We start from the raw sequence: 27,672 nt of genomic DNA, 5'->3' as shown, positions 1-27,672 counted from the left end.
TAGACAGTGATGCCAGCGTTGACTGGGCGCCAGGCATCACGTGTTTTTCCACTGCATCATAGCCCCAGGACCGCGAGTGCTGACACCGCTCAAATGGCACCGGCACGGGAGTTGAGTATAGGCTTTATTATTTTATCGTGGACGAAAAATTTAGTTTAAGAAGGGGTTGACCTAGTAGTGGACAACCACTTTAAGATTCCATTCACTAGAAGTAAGAGGCCAAGGCTAACCCCAGAAAAATAACTCCGTAGCATTATCCCTCTTCCACCAAACTTTCAGCTGGCACAATGCAGTCAGGCAGGTAACATTGCTAAACCTAGACATCCATCAGATGCCAGACAGAGAAGTGTGATCCATCACTGCACAGAACACATTTCCACTGCTCCAGAGACCAGTGGTGGTGGCATTACACCATTGTATCTGACACTTGGTATTGTGCTTGGTCATGTAAGGCTGCATGCAGCTGCTCAGTCATGGAAACCCATGTTATGAATCTCTTGTTGCATCATTTTTGAACTGATGTTCATGCCAGGAGAGGTTTGGACTCTGTAGTTATGGAGTCAGCAGGGCACTGGTGACTTTTATGCCCCTCAGCACTTGGTCACCCCGCTCTGTAACGTTACTTAGTCTCTACTTCATGGCTGAGCTGCTGCGGTTCCATCCACTTCTCAATAATATCACTCAAAGATGAAGAGGGAAGATTTAGTAGGCAACAAGTTTCATAAACTAACTTATACACCATTTGCATGGTCTTACAGGGTCCCAGTGGTATTGGTGAGCTCTTTACCACCCACCACTCTGTCACATACAGTATGTTAGTAATGGCATTTGGAATAATGAGGGGCCGGATGTTATACCCCGGGAGCAATGGGACTGAATCTGTCACCAAGTTTTTGCTGTACAATACAAAAGCACCATGATGTAGTGGCAGTAACCCTGATTCCAGTGATAAATAAATTACTGGCTGTGTTTTGCTGTTGCAATAAAATCAGTATTTTGGAAATCTAAAAGTAAACACCGGCGCTCCACCTACTGCAAACGAGAGCTGCAGGCGCTAAGACAGCCTCTGTGCTGGTGGCTGTCAAGAAAAGAATTGACGAAGCCCTGACGAAACGTGTAGGCGATTGGTCTCTCCCAGCCTCCGTTCCCCCTGTGTCCAGTTCCCTGCTCTAGGTGACGACCACGCCCCCAACACCTCGGCACTGTCAGCGGCGTCTCTAGTCCGGTGTACTCCGCGCGCCTCCACTCTTGTTGAGGTTCAGTTGGGCCGCACTATCCAGGGGGGACGCTCCCCTGTCCCCACTTGTCCTCTGCCTGGAGTGTACAGCACTCTCTTTGTGCCGCTGGTGTCTATCGCCAGTATCCACACACTCACTGGCTCCCACCCCCCTGCTCCAGTGCACAGAATCTTCTGCTGCAGCCACTTCTATGGATCTTTTGGTTAATAAGGAATCTCCTTCATAGGATCACCTTACTTACACTGGACCATTCAATCCCTGTAAGGTAGGCAGACAATTCTTTCATCTACTTGTTATACCTCCTTGATCTTTAGTCACTACTTTTGAGATTTTTACAACTCTAGTGAGGTGCTCTTTTGTCCTCTTCCTGTAAAATCAGTATTTTATCAACATTAGATTATCATTAGAGGACTAGTTGACTCGTGCTACCTGGTCCAACCATGCCCTCACTAATATATCTGCCAATATACAGTGTACACAGAAAGCTAGAATCATAGAATGGTAGAGTTGGAAGGGATCTCCTGGGTCATCTGGTCCAACTCCCTGCTCAAAGCAGAATTCACTAAATCATTCCAGACAGATGTCTGTCCAGCTTCTGTTTGAAGACTTCCATTGAAGGAGAACTCACCACCTCTCGTGGCAGCCTGTTCCACTCATTGATCACCCTAACTGTCAAAAAAAATTTTCTAATATCTTAGGCTGGTTTCACATTAGCGTGCGGGGGCTCTGCGGAGGGCTGTGTACTTCCTTCGTTAAGCCCCGCCTACTTCTGCATACTTCTGCATGCGTCCTGTGTACCTATCTTCAACATTGGGTATGCAGGACATGCGAATGTATGCGGATGCGTCGTTTTGATGCACCCGCCGTCTGCACAAAATGCAACTTGTTGCGTTCCCGTGCGGTCGGCGGGCACATCAAAACGATGTGTTTCTCCTCCTGTGTCTCCTCCCATTCAGTTTCATCCGATTGCTTCTAGTCTTTCCTTGTGCAAATGAGAATAAAGTTGATCCTTCTACAAAGTGACAGCCCTTGAGATATTTGTAGACAGCTTCTCTCAGTCTTCTTTTTGTAAGTCTCTTCTCAGTCTTCTTTTTTGCAAGCTAAACATTCCCAAATCCTGTAACCATTCCTCATAGGACATGGCTTGCAGATTGGTCACCATTCTGGTCACTCTTCTCTGAACTTGATCCAGTTTGTTGATGTCTTTTTTAAAATGTGGTGCCCAAAACTGGACACAGTATTTCAGGTGAGGACAGACCAAAGAGGAGTAGAGGGCAATAATGACTTCACGTGATCTAGACTGTATGCTTCTCTTAATACATCCCAGAATTGTATTTGCCTTTTTTGCTGCTGCATCACACTGTTGACTCATGTTCAGTTTATGATCTATTAGTATACCCAAGTCTTTTTCACATGTGCTGTTGCTTAGCCCTATTCCTCCCTATCCCTCCCATTCTGTATAGGCTTTTTTCATTTTAATTGCCCAGATGTAGTACTTTGCATTTTTCCCTGTTAAAAACCATTCTGTTAGTTGCTGACCACTGCTCCAGTTTATTCATATCTTGATTCTTTTTAAGTCCTCTCTCTCTTCTCTAGTATTAGCTATCCCTCCTAGCTTTGTGTCATCAGCAAATTTAATCAGTTTACCCTCAATTCCCTCATCTAAATCGTAGATAAAGATGTTGAACAATACAGAGCCCAGGACTGAACCCTGTGGTACCCCACTTGAGACATTCTTCCAACTTGATGTGCAGCCATTTATGACCACTCTTTGGATCCGATCACTAAGCCAGTTATGAATCCACCTAACAGTTGCCTTGTATATTCCATACTTAGTCATTTTTTCAATAAGGATAGTGTGAGGTCCTTTGTCAAATGCGTTGCTGAAGTCAAGATATACTATATCTACAGCATTTCCCTGATCCACCCAGTCAGTGATTCTGTCATAGAAGGAAATTTAGTCTAACATGACTTATTAGTTACAAACCCATGCTGACCCTGGTTAATCACTTCATTCTTATCCAGGTACTTACATACATGTTGTTTAAAAATTTGTTGAAAGACCTTTCCTGGTATAGAAGTCAGACTCACCGGCCTATAGTTCCCTAGGTCCACCTTCTTCCCCTTTTTGAACATAGGAACAACATTTGCTCTTCTCCAGTCTCCTGGGATTTCTCCTATTCTCCAAGAATTTTCAAAGATTATGGAGAGGGGTTCAAAAAATTTTTCAGCTATCTCCTTCAGTACTCTGGGGTGTAATTCATCTGGACCTGGATACTTAAATTCATTTATGTTAGCTAAGTGTTTCTTTACTAGCTGCCAATCAGTGGTGGGGGCAGGGTTATACACAACTCAGCATTCTGAGCTCTGCTAAATCAGCAGCAGAGAAAACTGTGATTCTATCAGAACTGCTGCACACAGTAAACTAAGTGACACATTGCTGGAATCAAAGTCTCTATCTCTAAATTATGCAGCTATTAGATTACAGAGCAAAAACCTGCCGATAGATTCCTTTAAAGACGTGTGTCTACTATTACTTTTCTCCTTATAGGTGTACTTACCACCCAAATATTACATATTCCTCTTATTTCTGTCATTGAGATAATGGAACACCACATTCAACACCATCATGGCGATTGTACAAATATGTAGTTAGTGCTCTGGACTACTATCTATAATAGTTAATCCAGGTGTGGGAAGCCCTGTACACATCAATCCAGTGCATTCTTCCTGGCACATAATGCAATATTTTAACTTCTTAGATATTAACAAACAATAAAGTTATTAATAAACAATATAGGTCATTTGCTACAAGTCTCAGCATGCCCCGACCAGGGGTATTTTAAAAAATTTCCTTCACATAATACTTGTTCACTGGGGGCGCTATTCCATCTTCTTAATGCTAATGACATTCATGTTTAAAAGTGGAGATGTCAATAATTTCCACTTTTATATTCTTCTTGTGTTAGGATTCGAGGTGGAGGGATTGATTCACCTCTATCTAGCTAGGAGACAATTCATTGCTTCACTAAAAATATTTCTCTTTTAGGTCACACCCAATAAGTCTTTATCAAAATCTGAAGAGGAAGTGAAGACTGAGGGTGCAGACAAGGTATGGAACTTTTTCATCCCCCATTCTTCTCTGATTTATGTGTACCCATATGGATGACAATTTTCTTGTAAACTTTTGTGTAGAAGGTCATGGATGAGCTATACAAGGGCCATTATTTTAAGTATCTTTTTGCCAATAGGGATATGGAGCATGCTGGTATAACCTGGGCATCTTCTGTATATAATTATGTATGTACAGCTGGTATAAGTTATACATCTTCTGTATATAGTGATATGGAGCATGCTGGTATAACCTGGGCATCTTCTGTATATAATTATATATGTACAGCTGGTATAAGTTATACATCTTCTGTATATAGTGATATGGAGCATGCTGGTATAACCTGGGTATCTCCTGTATATAATTATATATGTACAGCTGGTATAAGCTATACATCTTCTGTATATAGTGATATGGAGCATGCTGGTATAACCTGGGCATCTTCTGTATATAATTATATATGTACAGCTGGTATAAGTTATACATCTTCTGTATATAGTGATATGGAGCATGCTGGTATAACCTGGGCATCTTCTGTATATAATTATATATGTACAGCTGGTATAAGCTATACATCTTCTGTATATAGTGATATGGAGCATGCTGGTATAACCTGGGCATCTTCTGTATATAATTATATATGTACAGCTGGTATAAGTTATACATCTTCTGTATATAGTGATATGGAGCATGCTGGTATAACCTGGGCATCTTCTGTATATAATTATATATGTACAGCTGGTATAAGTTATACATCTTCTGTATATAGTGATATGGAGCATGCTGGTATAACCTGGGTATCTCCTGTATATAATTATATATGTACAGCTGGTAAAAGCTATACATCTTCTGTATATAGTGATATGGAGCATGCTGGTATAACCTGGGTATCTTCTGTATATAATTATATATGTACAGCTGGTATAAGTTATACATCTTCTGTATATAGTGATATGGAGCATGCTGGTATAACCTGGGCATCTTCTGTATATAATTATATATGTACAGCTGGTATAAGTTATACATCTTCTGTATATAGTGATATGGAGCATGCTGGTATAACCTGGGCATCTTCTGTATATAATTATATATGTACAGCTGGTATAAGTTATACATCTTCTGTATATAGTGATATGGAGCATGCTGGTATAACCTGGGTATCTCCTGTATATAATTATATATATACAGCTGGTATAAGTTATACATCTTCTGTATATAGTGATATGGAGCATGCTGGTATAGCCTGGGCATCTCCTGTATATAATTATATATGTACAGCTGGTATAAATTATACATCTTCTGTTTATAGTGATATGGGGCATGCTGGTATCTCCTGTATATAATGATATATGTACAGCTGGTATAAATTATACATCTTCTGTATATAGTGATATGGGGCATGCTGGTATAACCTGGGTATCTGCTGGATATAATTATATATGTACAGCTGGTATAAGTTATGCATCTTCTGTATATAGTGACATGGAGCATGTTGGTATAACCTGCGTATCTCCTGTATATAATTATATATGTACAGCTGGTATAAGTTATACATCTTCTGTACATAGTGATATGGAGCATGCTGGTATAACCTGGGTATATTCTGTATATAATTATATATGTACAGCTGGTATAAATTATACATCTTCTGTATATAGTGATATGGGGCATGCTGTTATAACCTGGGTATCTGCTGGATATAATTATATATGTACAGCTGGTATAAGTTATACATCTTCTATATATAGTGATATGGAGCATGCTGGTATAACCTGGGTATATTCTGTATATAATTATATATGTACAGCTGGTATAAATTATACATCTTCTGTATATAGTGATATGGAGCATGCTGGTATAACCTGGATATAATCTGTATATAATTATATATGTACAGCTGGTATAAGTTATACATCTTCTGTATATAGTGACATGGAGCATGTTGGTATAACCTGAGTATATCCTGTATATAATTATATATGTACAGCTGGTATAAGTTATACATCTTCTGTATATAGTGATATGGAGCATGCTGGTATAACCTGGGTATCTCCTGTATATAATGATATATGTACAGCTGGTATAAATTATACATCTACTCGATATAGTGATATGGAGCATGCTGGTATAACCTGGGTATCTTCTGTATATAATTATATATGTACAGCTGGTGTAAGTTATACATCTTCTGTATATAGTGATATGGAGCATGCTGGTATAACCTTGGTATATTCTGTATATAATTATATATATACAGCTGGTATAAGTTATACATCTTCTGTATATAAGGAAAATAAAGGAGTCTCATGGTAAAAATAGTATAATTTTATTAGTTACAAAAGATATATAAATAGTACAAAAATACAAAATAGAATATAAAGTGCACAAAGATGGAAAATAGAACAGACCTCCAGAGCCTATATACCACCTGAACCTGTACTGTAGATAGGCAAGAAACTGCTCAATCCAATATTCTATATCAGCAATTAACAAGTAATATATATGAAAAGTCCTTCCGCTAAGAGCAGTGCTTACCAGTAAAATGATGGGTGAAAGGCACAGGACAGGATCCTGGAGAACCCCAACTTGCGGTTTGCTTGTTTTGCAGGGTACTTTCTCAAGGTGATGTATAAAAGATGGAAGACCAGGACCTTTATGTATCATTGGTGGCCGGTCACATGGTATGTGTCGGCCAATAGAAGCGGCTCTCGGCGCATGCGCAGTGCTGCCGCCGGATCCTGCATCGGACACCGGCTATATAATTTGATGTATGTGTCAGGGAATCTCCCATTACAGACATACCTTTTTTACTCTATGAGAAAGTGCTGTACATTGTACTTTCCTATACAGTTGGCAAACACAACAATGTATATTGTAGCATGTACTTTTTTTTCTAAACAATGTGACCAACAGGTGACTTCTACTCCTGCACAGCGATGCACATACAGACACTAGTGGGCACAGAGCATACCCCAGGCATCTTCCTGTTTGGAAATAGATGACTGTGGATTTCTAATGATATAATAAACATAATAGTGCTGTAATTGACAGCTGGACACTGGGGAGCTGGTGGCAAAGAGCTCAGTACAGCTCTAAGCTTTCATACAGCCTCCTGGCATTTGCATATCCTGCTGGAGAGACCTTGTTTATTTTCCCATCAGCCTGAGCAAGCATGCCGAGCCCAGTGTTTGGACACGAAGCGTTAAAGACGTCTCCATCTGTCAGGTTCCTTGTACAAAAATGCTTCCAACAAAGAAGTAAGACTGATAAAGTCAATGTTCCTTATTAGCAGTAATCGCACTTGTACGGGATGAAGAGTCGTGTCTCCATTGTACACAACCTGCTATAACGATGGGGCCGTGGTGTGAATGATCTAAAGCTTTTCATACAAATATGTAGTGACTCTCTTTGCTGACGTCATCATGTCCGCCTGTGCTTTAAAGCTCACCAGGGATATTAAAGGAAATCTGTTGTCACATTTTTGCAAATGGAAGTAGCACTATAGCTGTATAGGTGCTTGTCACCTAATAAAAATGATACCTTTTTTATAGATATTGGATGTGCCAGTCAAGAGAAATCTAGCCTAAAAGCCATATGCATTACAGGCTGTAAGTGCACTGGGGGCGTGTCAATGCCCTTGAATAGATTCTTCCCAGTGCATGGACACTCCATAGTGCACTGTCAGCCTGATTTGCATATTGCTTTTATGCTAGATTTCTCATGATTGGCACATCCTATCTTTGTAAAAAAGGAAGCATTTTTATTAGTGGACAAGCACCTATATGGCCACGTTGCTACTTCCACATGTAAAAACTTGCTGTTTCCCTGTTAAGATTTTATTCTAATTAACCCAATATGGGACACTGACACCTTGTGAAAAGATTTTATGCTGATTTACACCATATTTCTTATTAAAATAATTCTGACATAGAGCACATAAATAACATCAATATGCGACATTTCAATTTAAATAATATACTGCTATGCAGGTGTCAAAATAATGCAGCCATACAGTGCATAAATATTACCGCTATACACTTTTAAATTATGCTGCCCTAAATCATATTGCACTGCCCATTTAATACCATCAAAACTGCTATTAACTCTGTGTCATATATGTGTGTATATACTGTATATATATATATATATATATATATATATATATATATACACACACACACACACAGTGAAACAGTGAAATAAATAATTATTTGATCCCTTGCTAATTTTTTAAGTTTGCCCACTGACAAAGAAGTGAACAATCTATAATTTTAAAGGGAAGTTTTGTCCAATATAAGTTACGATCATCACCTTTCAGGGCTGATATACAGCATTCTATAATGCTGCATATCGGCCCCCAACCCGACCTGGAAAAGAAGAAAAATAACTTTTATTATAGTCCCCTGCGGGGCGGTCCGGTCCAAGGGGTGTTGCTGGTCCTGGCCCGGCGCCTTCCATCTTCATGCAATGCCGCTCTCTTGCTTGCCTCGTGTCGCGCCTCTGTGTAGCCGTACTTCTCTGCCCTGTTAAGTGCAGTTGACTCTGTGGACAGGAGTCTTTTATAAAGGTGACTATGTAAGACAGCTGTCTTTAATGCAGGTAACAAGTTGATTAGGAGCGTCTAACTGGTGTGTAGGAGCCAGAACTCTTAATGGTTGGTAGGGGATCAAATACTTATTTCTCCCTGCAAAATGCAAATAAATTTATGTAATTTACACAATGTGATTTTCTGCATTTTATTTTTGATATTCTGTGTACATAATACTACCATACTGTAGTGGTACATAATACTACCATACCATCCTAATAGTGCAGTATAGTGCGTAAATATTACTACTTTTTTACATTAGACTACCATATAATATACTACAGTACCTAAATAGTACTATTGTACAATGTCGGTATCATACCAAAAATCATAACATATCAAACAACAACCAAATAAAATCAACCCATATACACAAGTACTATCAAACAAAATAAGTAGGAGAAGACTTATGTGTATGATTGAAGTATCAATTTTGGGGGATGGAAGAAATTTTAAGATAGAAACCATCTAAATGGACTCTAAGAGATGGCTCTTTTTTAAATCAGATTCTTTTTATTGAACATTTTTCAAAAATTTACAACAAAAACAAAATATATAGTCCAGTATAAATCACAAAAACAGAAAGAAGGTAATTCCGTCCCCTCCCCACAAACTTAGACACAAGTCCTGGAACAATTTTTATGTGGATAAACTGAAGAGTATCTTCTGTGGTACATAATAGTAATAATAATAGTGCACTGTGCAAACAAAAGATTATTATCATCCAGCCAATGTCCATTTATACTATTCATATTGAACCTAGAAAGGGAAAGTTAGCTTAATTTACTGTACATATACAAATACGTTTTCCAACAGCAGGATGATCGATGGTAGACCAGGGGAGTCCATCTATGGACCCCAAATATTTTCACATTTTTAAATCAAATTTCTTTTTTATACACACTCTTTTCTAAACATATAAGCCCATTTACTCCATTAATTGATTCATCAGTAGCGATGGCTCTTCTAGAGATCGTATTGCAAAATCAGATAGGATTCTTCACATTCATTTCCCAGGCAAAGGTTAGGATCCTTTTTTGGACATTATGGTTCCTTAGTGGTAGGAGGAACATGAAGTACGGCTCCTTCTCTTGGTCTATGTCAATAGCGTAAGTTCTCTACCACTATATTTTGAAGTTGCTATGGATTAGTGAGGAAAAAGGTTCACTCATCTTAGTGTCTCTGGAATTTTTTTTTCCTCCTAGTTTTATTCTGCTTCTCAGGAATTTGGCATAAGCACAGACTTGCGTCACTGTCAAGCCTCAAAACAGCAGCATGGACCACTGTGTCACTATTATATTTAGTTTAGGGCCTAATCAGGGAGTAGAAACAAAGGGGTTAAACAAAAAAATACTTGCACTGTACATGCCAGTCATAATGAAGGGGCTTTGTGGAGTACGATGCGCTGATTTTTTTAAGAGGTACCTCTTAGTGAATTTGGCACATCTTCTCTAGCACGCACCTCACCAAAAATGTTACCCTAGTCAGGGATTAAAGTAAAATTTTTGGCATAAATTAGCAGTAAAATCCACTAAAGTAGATTAATTTATGATGGATTTAGTGGGTGGGCACCACCACACACTATCCCGCCCATGCTATGCCCACTTTGGCGCAGCTGGCCAAAAATGGTGTAAAAAGGCAAATTCTAAATTCTAAAACTTTTGCAACATTTCAAAATGTTTTATGACAGAAAACTGACGTACACACTTTGATGAATCAGTCTCAAAAGATTTTGCAATCTTTCCTTTAGAGATTCAAGTCCTTTATCTTGAAAACTGACATTTTGTATTCCAGTGTTAATGAAGAATCTGCTGGAGGAAAAAATGCCAAATTCATTAAGAGACGTGGGCAAGAAATGTACTTTATTCAAGGCCTGGAGTACGCTGTCAGAATTTATGCTATTTTTGTGGCGTAAATTATGATGAATTTTTTGGCTGCGCTTAGCCACGCTGACTCCCGAATAAATTCCCAATATTCAAAAACTACGCAATCATGGGTTGAGCAAAATAATTCTGGTGAAAACTGTTTTGATGAATGTTGGCTTTAATCTTCAAAGTCATGAAACATTCTTTGTCAAATTCAAAATAGTAAAGAAGCGTATTCACAAATGCAAGGAAATCTGAGAATGTAAATATTAAAGGGGCTGTCTGGCCTTGGGGTACAAGTCTGCAGTCACTCTATATGACTGCATACTTGTAAATCCTTCAAAATGTGCTGTCAAGCTCCTCCAGTGCCAGGATCAGGTGGTCACATATTCCAAGTGCAATTTGTATACCTCTGGTCACATTCTAACTAGACGAGTCCGGCATTGCTCACACTACCCTTGCACTGAGCGAGGAAGTGCATGTCTAGTCGACACATGATCATGTGTAAGCAAATCACATACTTGCGGTCATTCACCCACCTGTTTCTGGCACTGGAGTATCCTGATAGCACACACGCTACACGCTGTGAAAATTCACATTCTTGCAATCACATAGAGTGACTCCAGATTTGTAGCCTAGGCCGGACAACCTCTTTATTACACAGCGATTTTGGTGGGGTGTACCAGTCATCTAATGTGTATGGGACTACAACAGAGTTCAGAAGCCCAGGAGGCCATAAGCCATTCCCAGTGGTGTCTGGAAGTGACTTACTAAACTTTACTTATGCAGAACACTTGTGCAATTGGCTAAGCCAATCATGTTTAGGCCCCGTCACACTAAGCGACTTACCAGTGATCCCGACACCGATATCAAGGTGTCAGGATCGCTAGTAAGTCGCTATGTGATCGCTGGTGAGCTGTCACACAGACAGCTTCACCAGCGATCAGCACAGCGATGCCGAGCGCCCGGCATCGCTGGCCATCGCTGTAAAAAATAGAATCAAAATAAAAAATATAGTTATTCTCACCTTCCGACGTCCCGTTCAGCCATCCTGCCTCTCTCCATGCTCCGGTCCCAGTGATCCTTTACACGAATGACCGCAAGATGTCACGGTCTCGAGGGATAACAAAGTCTCGCAGTCATTCGTGCAAAGGATCACTGGGAGCGTGGAGAGAGGCAGGATGGCTGAACAGGACGTCGGAAGGTGAGAATAACTATATTTTTTATTTTTTTTATTATTTTTTACACCTGATCGCTGGTCTCCCGCCTGTCACACCCAGCGATGCGTGCTGGCCAGCGGGAGACCAGCGACCAAAGAAATGTCCAGAGGTTTCTTCCAGCGATCAGCGATACCGGCAGGGGGGCCGCTCACTGATCGCTGCCACACACAACGATCTCGCTGGTGAGATCGCTGTTACGTCACAAAAGTTGTGACTCAGCAGCGTTCTCGCTACCGAGATCGCTTAGTGAGACGGGGTCTTTTGTGTATGGGAGTGGGAGAAATAGCTGATGGCTAAACAAGGGTTTGGCCGACAGCTATCTAACAAATATGGCCACATTTAGTTCCAAACAGGTTTTTTTTTGTAATTAGAGACAATCAGTCCTGGCTAAGTTCCCCCAACAGTTATCTCACCCAGCTCCTTCAATTAGCAACATTGGCTCAGTTGAGTTCTCCTGTGTTTTCTATGAGAGAGATACTGCCAGACTCCTTTAACAACAGGTTATTTCCCTATCAAACAATAGGAGGACATCAACTGTCGGGGAAGAGTCAGGAAGCCCCCATTACACTTTAGATTGCCGGTTGATCCTGCCAATGTTGCAAAGTTTGACTGACTTTACCCCAATTTATTTTGGGCTTTACGGTTCTGACCAGCCAACATATACCTGTCCTTTTGAGAACTTGATCGTACATTGCTATGGAGAAGTTCTAGTAAACATTGTGAAGAAGGACACCATTTGGTGGATTATACTACATGTGGGGTGAAAGTTTTGTTTTTTGTTTTTCCTTTATTCATAATGAGCACACATGATGGTTGGTCTTCAGACCACAATTTATACCAATGACTCGCCACATATGAAATACATGATGATTCGGGCATTGCCCTAAAAAATAATACACAGGACTACTACTGTCAAAGTTACCAAGCTATAATTCATCAATGATCCAACATTTTTATAACGTGTTTTTGATCAAAGTTTCATCATCATCATCATCATCATCATATAAAAAAGTGACCTTTAATATGTCTGAAAGAATAAAAATATAACCAATGTGTCCTTCTCTACCTCTCACATAAAAAGAAAAAAGAGAATGGAGGTTTCAGAAAATCATCTAAAAAGGAAAAACACAAGAGTTCTGTGCAACAAACCTCTGAGATGGAGGCCAAAAACCTGAAGAAGTCGGACAGCCCCAAGTCTGGGACACTTAGCAGATTGTTTAAGCAGAAGGTTTGTAGAGACCGTTAGAAAGCACTGACTTACAACAGATGGTGATGGCTGGAAGGACTTTTGGGGTCCTGACAATAAGTAACCATCTGTAAAACAGTGTTTCTGGGTCATTCACTAATCCACTAAGGTCATGACACCCCTCAACTGTGCGTGAGCTTTTACCATGTTAGTATTAATTATACTAATGAACGTCATCACATTGACGAAAAGCTACTTGTATAAAGAAACTCAGGAAGCTCTGTATCTTCTAATGAAACTAATTGTTGGTCAGATATTAGGAATCACCTTTAGGGAACGCACTGTCTGCGTAGAAGCTGAAAAGTAAAATCCCAACCTTGGGTAATAATGTCTGAAAGGTTTTATCTAAAGCTAGAAATACTGCCTCTTGTGGGACAAATGGCTTTTTTTTAACAGTAAGGAAATGGAAAGTTTATTCCTACAATTCCTAAAATTAAAAAAAAATCCTGACATTTACATTTTTTAGGAAAGTTCTAAAATGTCATATTACAAAAAAAAGATATTACAAGCAAAAAATATATACAGCTCTGGCAAAAATTACAAGACCACCACATCAAAACCCTGTCTTGGGCAGCCCATTCTCCAGACCTGAACTCCATTGAAAACCTCTGGAATGTAATCAAGAGGATGATGGATAGTCACAAGCCATCAAACAAAGAACTTCTTACATTTTTGCGCCAGAAGCAGTGTGAAAGACTGGTGGAAAGCATGCCAAGACACATGAAAGCTGTTTTTAAAAATCATGGTTATTCCACAAAATATTGATTTCTGAACTCTTCCTGAGTTAAAACATTAGTATTGTTGTTTCTAAATGATTATGAACTTGTTTTCTTTGCATTATTTGAGGTCTGAAAGCACTGAGTTTTTTTTTCATTTTTGACCATTTCTCCTTTTCAGAAAAAACAAACAAAATTTATTGCTTGGAAATTCAGAGACATGTTATCAGAAGTTTGTAGACTAAAAGAACAGTTTACATTTTACTCAAAAATATACCTATAAAGAGAAAAATCAGACAAACTGAACATTTAAAAGTGGTCTCTTAATTGTTTCCAGAGCTGTAGATTCAATTACTATTGTTTGGCTGTTTTTTCTCACAACTCTGTGTACATGTACAGTAAGAGCTATAATAGGGTACGTGCAGACGCTGCGGAATCCGCTGCGGATTAATCCGCACGGATTTTGCAAAAACCGCAGATAATCCGCAGGTCAAAAGACCTGCGGATTATCTGCGGTTTTGCCTGCGGTTTGGTCCTGCGGATTCACTATCTCCACAATGGTGGAGATAGGAACCCACAGCGGTTTCCGCAGAAAGAATTGACATGCAATTCTTTCTGCGGATTCAAAACCGCAGCAAATCCACGCGGATTTTTCCGCAGCGTCGGCACAGCGGTTTTTTTATACCATTCATTTGAATGGTACTGTACACCGCAGCTATAACTGCTGCGGGTCCGCAGCGGCCAAAACTGCTGCGGAAACGCAGCGGAATCCACAGCGTGTGCACACAGCCTTAGTCACATTTCGGTCACCCTGCTGTTTTCATTGTTCAGCACCGTAAATGTTAATATGATATCCTCATTATTATCTACTAGTGAACCCAACATTGAGATTTCTAATTCTCACTTTTTTGTAGTGACTAGTCCATACCGAGGGTCCCTTTTGCAGTACTGCAATAAAAGTAGAGTTCCACAGTTACGTATTTACAGGCTCAAAGTAATTGATCAAACTAAGATTAATATATTAATAATTAATATTATTAATAATATGTGGATGTAAATCCTTTGTGATCAGTTACTTCCTGAAGTCAGAAGCACATGGACATCAAGAAATAGTGAGTGAGCTCCTTAGAGATACGATATTTCCCCAGGTCTACAGCTGTGTTTAGTTGCTGCAGATTTATTATGGGTTTTTCTGTCTTCAGTATAGATTGCAGTAGGAGGTCTAATAGACAGCCTTAAAAGGATTATCCACTACGGCCCTATATTAAAAAAGCATTCCTAATATACACACCTAGCGCTACTGTTTACGGTGTTTAGCACCGATCTCCTCCTATTCTGAGTGATGTCAAAGCTCTGCAGGCTCTCCGGGTCACGCTGAAGCCTGCATTCACAATGTAAGTCTGGAGCATCAGAACGAGGTTCTATGGGTTTTTGTAAAAGAGACATCCGGCTCACACATAGAGTGCAGAATGATCTGGAGTCTCATTTGCGATGACGTTACTAAGGAGAGCAGAAGAATGGCGCTAGACACTGAAAAGAGTGGCGCTAGGTGAGTATATTAGCGCACACACTGAACTACATTATTATTATTATTGTTTACTTTAGAGCACCATTGATTCCATGGCACTATACATGAGAGAGGGTTACATACACCGCATGCACATACACACACATTTAATCAATAAAAAAAAGTAAATTGGAGTTCTTCTTTAATGGATCCAGGAAAGTGAACAATAATAAATGATGCTCACTTCCTAGCCCAACACCAACTTTTTGACAGTGGGGGTGATCAATGAGTGGAACAGGCTGCCACTAGAAGTGGTGAGTTCTCCTTCATTGGAAGTCTTCAAACAGAGGCTGGACAGACATCTGTCTGAGATGGTTAGTGAATCCTGCTTTTGTAGGGGAAGTGGACTGACCTGTGGACCTTTCTGCAGCAGGAGGGTAATGTACAGTGTGCTTAACGTGGACTGCTGAATATGAAGGTGGGAGACAGCTAGAAATAGGGGAAGGATGCTTAAGTACTGGCTTTCACCACTAGGGGGAGACTAAAGACAGCAGAAACAGAAGGCGGTGTAATACTGTAGCTTGGCCACAAGATGGCAGCGGAGAGCAGTGAGAAAAGGGCTTTACATCAGCTTAATGCTACGAAACCGCAGAGTCATGGGGGGCGGAGTTACAGGAGCTCTAGAGGGGAATTCGCAGAGAGAGGGAATATAAGAAGGGGTAGAGAGTTCCAGAAGAAGTCAGTCCAGGGAAAGGAGCTCAGGAGAGGAGAAGACTGAAGGGAGAGACGGACAGAGAAGAAGCTCAGGAAGGGACTGAGGAGGAAGACAGTCAAGGGGGTGGCCCTGACAGGAGAGCCGCAGGACAGAGAAGGCCTAGGGGTACCAGAGACGGATGGACTCGGACGGGTGAAGCGCTGTGGTGGTAGGCCTAGGGCAGCCACAGTAGAAGAGCCGCGAGGGACGTCAATTAGGAAAAGGAAGCAAGTGAAAGGTACCCGTGCCTGTGTGCGGAAGTGTCGTGCAGCTGCTGTGTGGTGCTGCGATCGTCAAAGGGACGGCCAATAAAGAGGACCTGTTGGCCTCACATCAGTCTCTGTCTCAGTCGGTTTGCGGCGGAAAGGGACCACCTCCCAGTCGGCGCACGTCCCTACACTTTGAGCATGGACATGGTGACCCTGGAGGTTCCTTTCAACTCTAACATTCTATGATTCCTCTATGTCCTGCACCAGTTTGCTGGGATCAACACTGTTTCTTCCACTTGGACAGTATGTGAATGCTACAGCTGCAGCGCCCTTGTGACGACCTTGCCGGATGTTGATTTTAACAATCTGGCAGGCGTTGCAGTGCTGAGCATAGAGGAGTGAGGCCAATCAAAGGCAATATCTCTGGGCTCATTAATAAGGAGCTAATACATTGCTTTTGAAGTATGTTTTGGTCATTATTCATCTGTAGTATGACATACTATTCTATCAGTTTTGCAGCAAATGGCTGGGAAAAATGGATATAGCTCTATACATTTCAGAATTCATCTGGCTACTTCCATCCACAGTCACGTGATCAATAAACACCAGTGACCCAGTTGCACTGGCAGCCATATATGCCCGCGCACTAGCACTGCCTTCACCAGGCATGACGGATGATGTGGTTGCTTACTGTTCACTTCCCATCATTCCTGCTCATCTTGGTTTCATACATTCATAGAGTATCTTTCAGATGCATTTTAGATATTTGCTAATAAATTCTAACCTGGATTTTCTGCTCTTCACTGTTGCCATTGGTCTCATCTTGGGTGAACCTCTGGATTTACATTCATTAAAATGTCTGTTAAATCCAGCCATGATATGGCCTCCTCCTTGAGAGTGTTCTTGTCTCTCTAGACATTGTAAAAAAAGATTTATTTTTTCTTCCCAAGGAAATAATTGTCAACTTTAGTCTGAAATTCATAGCTGGTGTACAGAGAACACATTGGAAAAAGTCACTTTCTAATCTTGACCCAGCTGTGTCTACCTAGTTCTCTCCAACCACAGCAAAGCATACAATATAGGTAATGTATAACGTAGGATCGAAAAATAACAGAAGTTCTTTTCATTACAAGTGGCAGGCAGATGTCTGCTTCCATGGCGGGAAATAAAATAAAAGTGACGTGATCAATGACAAATGATCAGATTCTCACTTAATGTTACAGCAATAATTGTGATCGATCTTTCGGGCGATCATCACACCATGGGAAAGGCCGATTACTGCATCATCTCCTCATTACTAACATTAGCTAATTCATCATAACAGCCAGAAGATAATCGCTTCCTTGATATACTAGAAACGCGCTAATTGCTCTTCAGTATCAAATGATGTCTTTTTATTTTCTTGACAGTTGAAAAAAGACGAGCAGCAGACAAGCGGCAGCAAAGTAAGTAGAAGTTGTGATGTATTCTGTCCGTCTGTTGGATTCACATCATTTACATTATAAGCTTATTAACTGCATCTAATTAATACATAATAATGAGCAGTAGCCATCCTGCCTGTCACAGACTCTCATTTGGACAAGTACTTACACAGAGGGATATCATGTATTTGCAGCAATTATGTGAGATGTCTATGGACTATATTTCATAAATAGGGTGACTTCTTTCTGGGGCTGTCACTGTTCAGAGCCTGCACTGGCAGCCACTTATTGTATGAGGACACAATCATATATCACACTGCTGTGTCTGATAATTAATCAGTCATTGTTCAGCTCCTACTCCGATCTCCAGTCACATCATCAGTGGTATCAAGAGGAGACGTACACCAATAATTAATAATATGGTCTTCTATGATGCAGAAATTTGAGGAGATAGATAATAGAAAGATGGAAGAGAGATAGATATGGGATAGATAGATAGATATGAAATAGATAAATAGATATATGGATAGAGCGATATGAGATAGATAGATAGATAGATATGAGATAGATAGATAGATAAATAGATATATGGATAGAGCGATATGAGATAGATAGATAGATATGAGATAGATAGATAAATAGATATATAGATAGAGCGATATGAGATAGATAGATAGATAGATAGATATGAGATAGATAGATAAATAGATATATAGATAGAGCGATATGAGATAGATAGATATGAGATAGATAGATAAATAGATATATAGATAGAGCGATATGAGATAGATAGATAGATATGAGATAGAGATATAGATCAATAGATAGATAGATATGTGATGAGGTAGATAGATTTGAGATAGATAAATAGATAGATAGAAGACAGCTAGATACTGTATATAGATAGTGAGACATAATAACAACAATAATACTCTATTTCCTGTCTATGTTGGTGTAATTGTTACTCAATTGTACTAAAAGCTTTGTACTAATGACTAATCTCTGTTGTAGGTTGTGGTAGAGCAGTCATTTGTGTCTGTGTCTGTAAACTCAGAGAAGTCCCCCCCAGAACAGGTAGTAATCCAGGACCCTAAATCCTCTGATGTCCCAACACAGATCACAGCCTCAGAAGGAGAAAGCAAAGCTGCTAAGGAGTCCACCGCCTCGCGACCCAAACTATTCTGGAGGAAGGTCAGTACTATGAGATACACCCCAGTAACATGGAGGCCTCGACGCCTGTATTGATAAATATATTACAGGTTATGAGCACTAGATTCTGTGACTGACATTGATCCAGAGAACTAGTCCGACTGCTGTATGTGGGGTTGGAAAGGAATTTTCTCCTAATATGGGGCAAATAGCATCTGACCCATGGGGTTTTGTCTTCCTCTGGGTCAATATGTTAGGCTATAGGTTGAACTAAATGCACTTGTGTCTTCTTTCAACCTTACAATTATAAAATTTTATATTCTATCTCTGCACTTAACATATTTAAAGATCATTGACTACATAGAATATTAATTATGGGAATATCAGATTTTATTTTTTCACATCAACTGCTACAAAATGCCTCAATAGAAACTAATGGTGAGGATGGACAGATAATTTACAGCAAGTGTTCATAAGAGTGCTCATTCTTGCCAATACCAACAAAACATGCCAGCGATCACTTGACGAATGAGTAAAATGCTTGTGTCACGACTCTGTTGTCGGGTGTCCCAGGACCAGGGGCTCCTTCCCTGTCTCTAACGCTGGGGCACCTTAGCTCGCACTGTTCGTCGGTTCTGATGGTGAAGATGCCGGGGCCACGTATCTTGCCTTAGTTACTGAATCCACTCTCAGTCCCAAGGAAGAGGGGAGTAGCAGTGTACTGTAATACAGCAACTAGACTAGCAAGGTAAAACTAACAGGGTTAAAGGTAAATACCAATCATACACATATACACACATAAACAACAGAGGTAAACACCGGGGAGTGGAGGATGGGGTTAAACCAAAGTAGAAGAAGAAAGGGCATTATCACACGCTCAAAACCTAGCAACAGTCACAGATAACTCCACCAAACTCCTTCTCCAACAACAACCTACAACAACCACCAACCATGCAGCATAAACTACTCTGACAATGAGTGCTAGCCAGGGCCCATATTACATAGGAGATGGGAGTGGCTAACAGTGCACAGCTGAGAGCCTTAATGCATGAAAGATTCCAGGAGCACTCAACTGAGCAGATTAACCCCTGCATTGCTAAAATAAATTTACATAATTTAATATGAAGGTGAAATGCTTTTAATCAGTGCAGAAATACCTCTGTCGCTGTAAACCCGTGACAGCTTGTTTGTCAGGTGATTGGGTCTTTAATGCTGGCATAAATATCTTTATTATTGGCAGAGTGTCACTCCATGTAAACAGGGGTTGGGCTGCTGATAGCACAATGATGTATGGAGACAGCCCCTCCATATTAATGGTCGTTCTGTTCCCATCAGTATGTGCCAGACCAGTAAACAGGCGCTTGTTAAGTTGCAATAATGGCCTAAAATTGGCACATCTAAGTGCACCATAACTTGGTAACAGAGGAGCAGGGGAAGAAAAGGGATAACTACTTTGTGCACATTTTTGGTATATAAAAAGTCATACCGAAGGATATTCAGCCACTGAGTTTAGTAAACGTCAGAAAAAAGATTTACAATATTTATGTACAGTCGTAGCCAAAGGTTATGAGACTGACAAATTTTAGCTCTCACATTGCTTGCTGCTTCAGTGCTTTTATATCTTTTTGCCAGATTTGTCTTTGGTTACTGTAGTACAATTCAGCATTTCATAAGGATTTTTTTATTGACAAATTCATCAAATTTATGCAAAGATGCAACATTTACAGTGTTGTCCCTTATTTTTAAAGACTTCTGCCCCTCACCCTGTAAGCTGCATTTCAGATTCTGGGCCAAATCCTGGTTGATGACAGCCCCTTCTTGCCTACACAGCGATTGGAGTTTATCAAAATTTCTGTGTATTTATTTGTCCCCCACTTTTTGAGGATTTTTTATGGAATTTTGCCTTTTGCCTTGTGACATGATCTCAATCTGCATTTGCTGGAAAAAAAGCATTGTTCATCATCAAATTGCTCCTGGATGTTGGGAGAAGTTGATCTTGGAGGATGATTAGATCCCATTCTTTATCCATGGCAGTGTTCTAAGGCAAAATTGTGAGGGAGACCCCTCAGTGGATGAAAACCCTCCACACATGAATGATGTCAGGATGCTTTTCTGTTGACGTGTCATAGGAATCATGGTAGCACTCACTTTTTTTTCTCCAAACAATCATTCTTCCAGACATCTCAAAAAGTCTGAGAAAATATTTTTACTCCAGTCCACTGCTGTCAAATCCTTGTACTTCCAAAATTATTTTCCTTTCTATAAACACTTAAGGAGAAAACTTTGTGAATACCAAAATTTGAGTCAGTTTAACGTCCCTTTTTACGTCCTGGTGTGCAACATGAAAGAGTGGGTCCAGACTGTGTATTGTGGGCTTGTGCTGTGAGGGCCTTACGCCCATGCAGGCTGCATGTAGTCGATGATGTGGGCTGGCCAGGACCATGTTTTACAATTCAAAGAAGAGACTTCTGTTTCAACTCAAACTCTTTACTGAATGGCAACTTGGTAAAGGTAATATATAAGGGATAGTGGGTACAAAGTCTTATGAACGTTTCCTTCACAGTACAAAAGCATTTTTCACTTTGAACATCCATCCTCCATAGTTTACTCCAGGGCCAGTGAGGCACATTGTTTCGTCCTATTCAACCACAGCCTATCTTTAACGCTACAGTCCTGATCAGCAAGTCTCCTTACTTTCTTTTCAGTTCTGTGTCCTATTTCTTCTACTACTGGCACCCTGGAACCCTTGCACTTGGGACCCCCACTAGCTTGTTGTACTCAATCCTGCTTAGATCCGCTATCTTCTGTGTTTCAAGCTCCAGGGTTCGTGACTCGGCATCCTATCCAAGGCCCCTTCTCCGGAAGGCCATTCTGTCTCGTTAGTCACTTTTGTTCAGGATCACACTATCCCTCGTCCTTAGTCTTCTCTCACTTAGGGTCACCCTTCCATGAAGCTCTGCTCACTTTACACCTCAAATCCTAAAAACTAACAGGAACTCCGTCACTTTCCCTGACGCTAACTCCAGCCCCTGTGGGCTAATCCCAGACATTAGCTGTATCTTACCCTAATGTCATTACCTATTCTGTATATATGCCTTACACTATAGTATACATTACTACACAATTCACAATACATGATATATACAAGGACTCATGACCTAGTACGCATTACCATACAACACAACGCGATTCGTGTCTTTGTAAGGAGATAGACTCAGGACTCAGGTACCTGCATGCCAGGTCAGTAACTGGAAAGGCTGCATCCTCTGTTCCTGGGGGGAAGCCTGAGTGGGACGGACCTTCCCCTGCTGCATGAGGGAAGCATGAGTGAGACGGAGCTTCCTGCTGACAGGAGGGGGCGAGGAGAGCCAGAAAAGGGCGCGCCGCAGGAGAGATAAAAGGAGAAAGTGCGCTAAGGATGGGGGTTTGGCGCCAGGGCAGAGCAACACGCAAAGCGGTAAGTGACGCGCTCTGCCTTCCCTTCCCTCAGAGAGTACCGGTGCTGTAGCAGGCAGCATAGAGAGGACCCCGTTGCCTGCAGAACCAAGCGTGTACAGTAGCACTTTGGAGAGAGAGACCGCTGCGGAGCCCTCTCTATGCTGCAAAGCAGAGCAGGGCTGTATTCCCTGGGCAGAACCGTGCAGAACCGAGCCATGTACATAGAGCTAAGATGTGCACACCGAGTAGAGCTGAGCCAGCCGTGCAGCAGCCAGAGAGAGAAGTGCCAAGTCCTGAGAACATCAGCAGTGTGCAAGCTAGTGCCAGTCGTCGCCCGCCGTCAACAGCAGGGACCAGAGAGAAAGGGACGTACAGCGTGAGTCCGGTGACTGTCAGAAAGCAAGGCACAGAATGTTCCGTTTCCATAGGTATAAAACACGTGCCCCATATGAGTGACTGAGGACAGGACAGACCCTTGTACCTTGACCGTGCCGTAAAACAACTCCTTGGCCACGTGGGGCTCATACCGGATTGTGACCCCTTTTATCGTCAGCCACTTTGGGCTCCTTGACTGAGACTGTGAGGAGAGTTGTGCAGGAGTCTCGTTGAGCTTAGACAGTAGCCCTTACCTTTGTAGGAAACTACAGTATGCGGACTAGGGGCAGTGGAAGTTACCGGAGACCGACCACTGTCACCAGAAGACCGGGGGTATTGTTGTTCTATGGAACCCAATTAAAGGACACTGCTTCGGCCGTTGCTGATGCCATTGAGTTTGCAACAGGAGCTGCAGTTGTGGGACTTCCTTATAAGTTTGCTACTGAACTGCCATTAATTGTATCGTTGTACTTCACCTTGCAAAACCTATTGCCATTTATACTGTTCCACCTTTTATCTCCCTGCGTGGAGTATTTCCCCTGTAAATAAACCTGTTAACCTTTGGTCTGTCTGCATCCCGTCACTGCATCCCGCGTTCCTGCTTGTTACCTTTACATCTTCAGGGGTTGGAAAACAACAGCACAGTCCACCATCCTTACATCATCCTTACACCATCATTACATCAGTCTCAAAACTTTTGGCCACTACTATACATTTAGAGCCATTTACTGCAAATAATTATGTAAGTGATGACCAAGACTAAAAGGTTTTATTAGTCTGCCAGAATAAAAAAAACTATGCTGACATGTTTACTTCATTTGTGCTTTTTGAGGAGCCGTGGAATAATAATCACCTGTGTGGTCATGAGATGACTGGGCTGTGGGTCAGAACAATAGAACAATCCTTGTATTGTACATGCTATGGGATCTCTGTGTACTGCTCCGTGGACTGGTCCCATGTGACATTTCTTGCAAAAACAACCCAGATTTTCTTGGAGGTTGAGAGATAAAGTTTCTCCATCTTCTCCATGAAGTCAGTCCGGGAAAATCGAACCAATTTTTTTTTTTCACAGATCTATTATCTTGAATTGCTAACGCATGCCGATTTTGACATGCGTTAGCGATGTGCTAGGTTATGGCAGTCTATGGGTGTGTGTAATGGTTGCGTTATATCGCGTTATTGCCGCTTTGTAATGCATCCGTTAAAAGGACTGCCATACCGCTATGTGAACCTGGCCTTATCCATATTCTTTACCCTTCCAAGCAAAAAATTAGAAACTGGATCACCTCTTTTAGGCTATGTTCACGCGCAACATTTTTTTACGTAGTGTTTTTCATGCAAATTAAAAGCCACTTTTTATAGTACCAGCAAAAGAAATCAGAAATCCCATGCACACGCTTTTCCTGGCTGAATTTGAGACCTGTAGCGTTTTTTTAATCTGCATCATTTGAATTCTTTCAGCGTTTATGCAGCATCTTTTCACCCATAGACAGCAGCAAAAAAGTGAATAAAACCCCCCTACAAACATTTTTGCAGCTTTTTCAGTGAATAAAATGAACTTTATTAAACATGTATTATAGACAAAGCACACTTGTAAACTGCACCCAAAAACAGGGTAAAAACGCAGTGAAAAATGCTGCAAAAAAATGCCGCAAAATGGGTATTTTTTACTGCCAACAGAGCGGGTTTTGATTGCAGAAAAAAGCATGTAAACCTATATTTTATAGGCAAATTGCCTCTTCAGAGAGAAAGAGGACTTTTACTCTACAGCCCCACGTATTGGTAGTAGCGATCCTACAAGTCACAATCAACCCTTTAACGAGTCTTGTAATATGACTTAGGATAAAAGCCAAATCCTTTTATCCTAAGTCATATTACAAGACTCGTTAAAGGGTTGATGGTGACTTGTAGGATCGCTACTACCAATAGGTGGCGCTGTAGAGGAAAAGTCCTCTTTCTCTCTGAAGAGGCAATTTGCATATTAAATTTCCCAGAGGAGCATTGCACGGCGAATAAGCCTCCTTACCTTGACAAGCCAGAGCTGGTATGTCACTCTCCACAAGGAGAAACCTTACCCCTTAGACCTATATTTTATAGGTAACCAATAAGTTTTTCCTAAACAGATCTTCATCAATCGGGCTCATACTTCACAGATGATAGTCTGTGGAGAGGACACAGCACATAATTCACATCTAATGGGGTCCTGCACATAGATTTTTTGTGTTGTAATTTAACAGTTTTCTGATTTACAAAATTATGAAATGTTGGCCATGACGAACTTTACAGTAAAGATTAATTAGGGCGATCAGATTTCTCTCCATAAATAATTGTCATTCGAGACGATGAATGTTCATTCCTGGGGCCTGTTCACACCAGCCAATGCACACTACATGGGGTCAGAATTGTTAGAACTATGTAATAACAATCGTTAAGTCAATCCTTCTGTTCCCATACAGTGTGCTTATTGGCTGCAGCATTTTTTTCCCTACATGCACAGATCAACGTCTTACCAAAGAAGACGATTCGATGGCCTGCATGAGTGATCCTGTAATAACCTGCAGGAAACGCGGGATGCAGTCACGCACGTGGAGGCAGTACAAGGGTTAAACAGGTTTATTTACAGGGGGATATGCTCCATGCAGGGATTGAGGGATTGTACGGTGATGACAAGGAATGGGGCAGAACTGGAAGGTTGGCAGGGTAGGTGAGGGACAAACGAAAGTTCAGTAATAAAGAGGTTAAACTTATCGGACTGTAGTCTTCTGTTATGAGGGAGTACAGAGTTCCAATGGTGGCATCGGCAACAGTGGCACATGCAGTCTCTCAAGTCTCTGTCCACAATAAAGAAACAGACTCTGGGGAAAGCAAGAGGATGCTGGGTGATGAGCGGGGGTCCTGCTCTCACCACTCTTAGTCACAAGTCCACACTCAGAACGTGTCACAGCAGGCACAGTGCCGCACTCCTCGGTCAGTCCAGCTACTACTCTCAGGGGTTCAGATCTGTCACTGTGCACGCCGGGCCTGCACACACTAGTGACTGTCTCAGGCTTGTCAAGTGAGTCACCTCCGGTCACAGAGGTTGGCGGGTCCACGTTTATGCAAAGGGCACTCACCGCGTACTGTCTGTCTCAGTTCTCAACCGGAGGGCTCTTTCGAGTATGCGGTCACTCTTGGGCAGAGAGGGTGCGGTACTCACTGTCTCATAGTGTACGGCACCTGGCATAGCTTCGCTCACTCCGCTCTGCTGACACGGCTCCACACGCTCCGCTGAGATGGCTCCGCGCATTCCGCTCTGCTGAGATGGCTCTGCACGCTCCGCTCTCCACTACTGACACGGTTAATCCCCCCCAGCACCACAGCTTCTATCCTGGACAGCAGCAGCATGACCTGTCACAGCGCCAGCACACTTGGGTGGGGGAAGCAGAGGACGCTCTTCTCTGCTCTGCGCGCTGCACTTACTTGGCGACAACTCCTGCTGCAGCGCGCACTTTTCCTTCTTATATCCCTCTGTCAGCGTGCTCTCCCTAGGCTCTCCCCGCCCCCTCTTGTCAGCAGGAAACTCCATCTCTCCTTCCCTCCTGCAGCAGGGGAAGGTCTGCCTCCCTCAGGCTTCCCCCCAGAAACAGAGGATGCAGGCCTTTCAGTTCCGGACCAGGCATGCAGGTACCCACGGTCCGTTCCACCTCCTTTTACAATCCAACACTGGCTGATTGGTAGCATGTGTACTCAAGCTGAATTGGGAACGAGCTGGTGCAAAATGAAAGTGATTGTTTAATCTTCACTCTTCAGGAGCGCACTACTTTCCCGCCTCCTGTATTCCTGCTTGCTTGGTGGTAGTGCGCTCATGATGATTGACACTTCGGTCTAGTGCAAATGTGGGCAAAGTGTGGCCCTTTGGCTGTTCTGATGTGGCCCACGGACCAGGACTGCCTGAGGCCCGCACCACGCAGCCGTCCTCCGCCCACCATCTCATGCTCACTGCGTCCTTGGGATACTGATACCGATTAAATAAATGATGGAACAGGAAGAAAACGGCTCCTTCTTTCATCATTAAGCCCATCCGTCTGGGAGAACTGCAGGCGCGATGACATCATTACATCGCATCAGCTGTGCACTCAACGTACAGCGTAGATCGGAGCTAAGGAAGAACGGGGTGAGGTGAGTAAAAGCAAAGTGTGAATAAGGGCAGACAAAAGAACCAGGTACTGACCTAAGGACACCAGCCAGAGGAGGCTTTTAAATGTGGTTTACGGCTCAAGAGGGTGAGGCGACACCCCCACTTGCACAGAATGCAAAAAGGTAAGTAGTATGTGGGATTTTATTTTTTTATTTTATTCATTTTTTATTTTATAAATACATTTTACTGCCCATGAGGGGCATGTTGGGGACCTCATACCGAGCATGAGGGGGCTGTGTGGGGGGGACATCATATTGTGTTGAGAACTGTTGATCATGGTACAAGGACTGCATAACAGGAGCATATGATTTTATGGTATTGATTCGCTGCTACAGGTAAAGAATAAAAGTTACAGTAAACCCTATGGTAAAAAGTATTAACAACGAGTCACCAGATTTAATTGATCAGTATTAAAATAAAACAATAATACTGAGCAGCATTAAGTTTGGCCCTCAACCACAGTAACAGCTTGTCATGTGGCCCCTTGGAAAAGTGAATTGCCCACCCCTGGACTAGAAGCGCTCGCAATCTGGAAAGCAAAGAGCCTATAAGCACTGTGCTCCTTGCTTAGAAGACCAGTCACCGCTGACGGGCCACAGGGGTGGCCGATTACTAAGCAACGAGCAGTGAACAATAAATTCAAAATTCCTTCATTCT

General features: G+C 41.7%; 1 protein-coding gene across 20 annotated transcripts in view; it reads left to right on the top strand.

Moving 5' to 3' along the window:
* Nucleotides 1-27,672, top strand: part of BCAS1 (brain enriched myelin associated protein 1) — a 210,741-nt gene that overhangs the window by 158,701 nt on the left and 24,368 nt on the right. For 15 of the 20 annotated variants that reach the window (XM_073580628.1, XM_073580645.1, XM_073580643.1 and 12 more), the window contains 4 exons: nt 4,288-4,350; nt 13,102-13,251; nt 17,865-17,900; nt 18,888-19,067. In XM_073580628.1, the coding sequence (XP_073436729.1) occupies nt 4,288-4,350; nt 13,102-13,251; nt 17,865-17,900; nt 18,888-19,067 (429 nt within the window). The remainder of the gene's footprint in view (nt 1-4,287; nt 4,351-13,101; nt 13,252-17,864; nt 17,901-18,887; nt 19,068-27,672) is intronic. The other 5 variants (XM_073580647.1, XM_073580632.1, XM_073580629.1 and 2 more) reach the window with 4 other exon arrangements.

The sequence above is a fragment of the Dendrobates tinctorius genome, unplaced genomic scaffold (assembly GCF_039654945.1).
Source record: "Dendrobates tinctorius isolate UK_male_01 unplaced genomic scaffold, ASM3965494v1 ptg000065l, whole genome shotgun sequence".
Lineage (NCBI taxonomy): Eukaryota > Metazoa > Chordata > Amphibia > Anura > Dendrobatidae > Dendrobates > Dendrobates tinctorius.
Note: the sequence above shows the minus strand (reverse complement) of the source record. Positions and strands in the feature narration are given on the sequence as shown.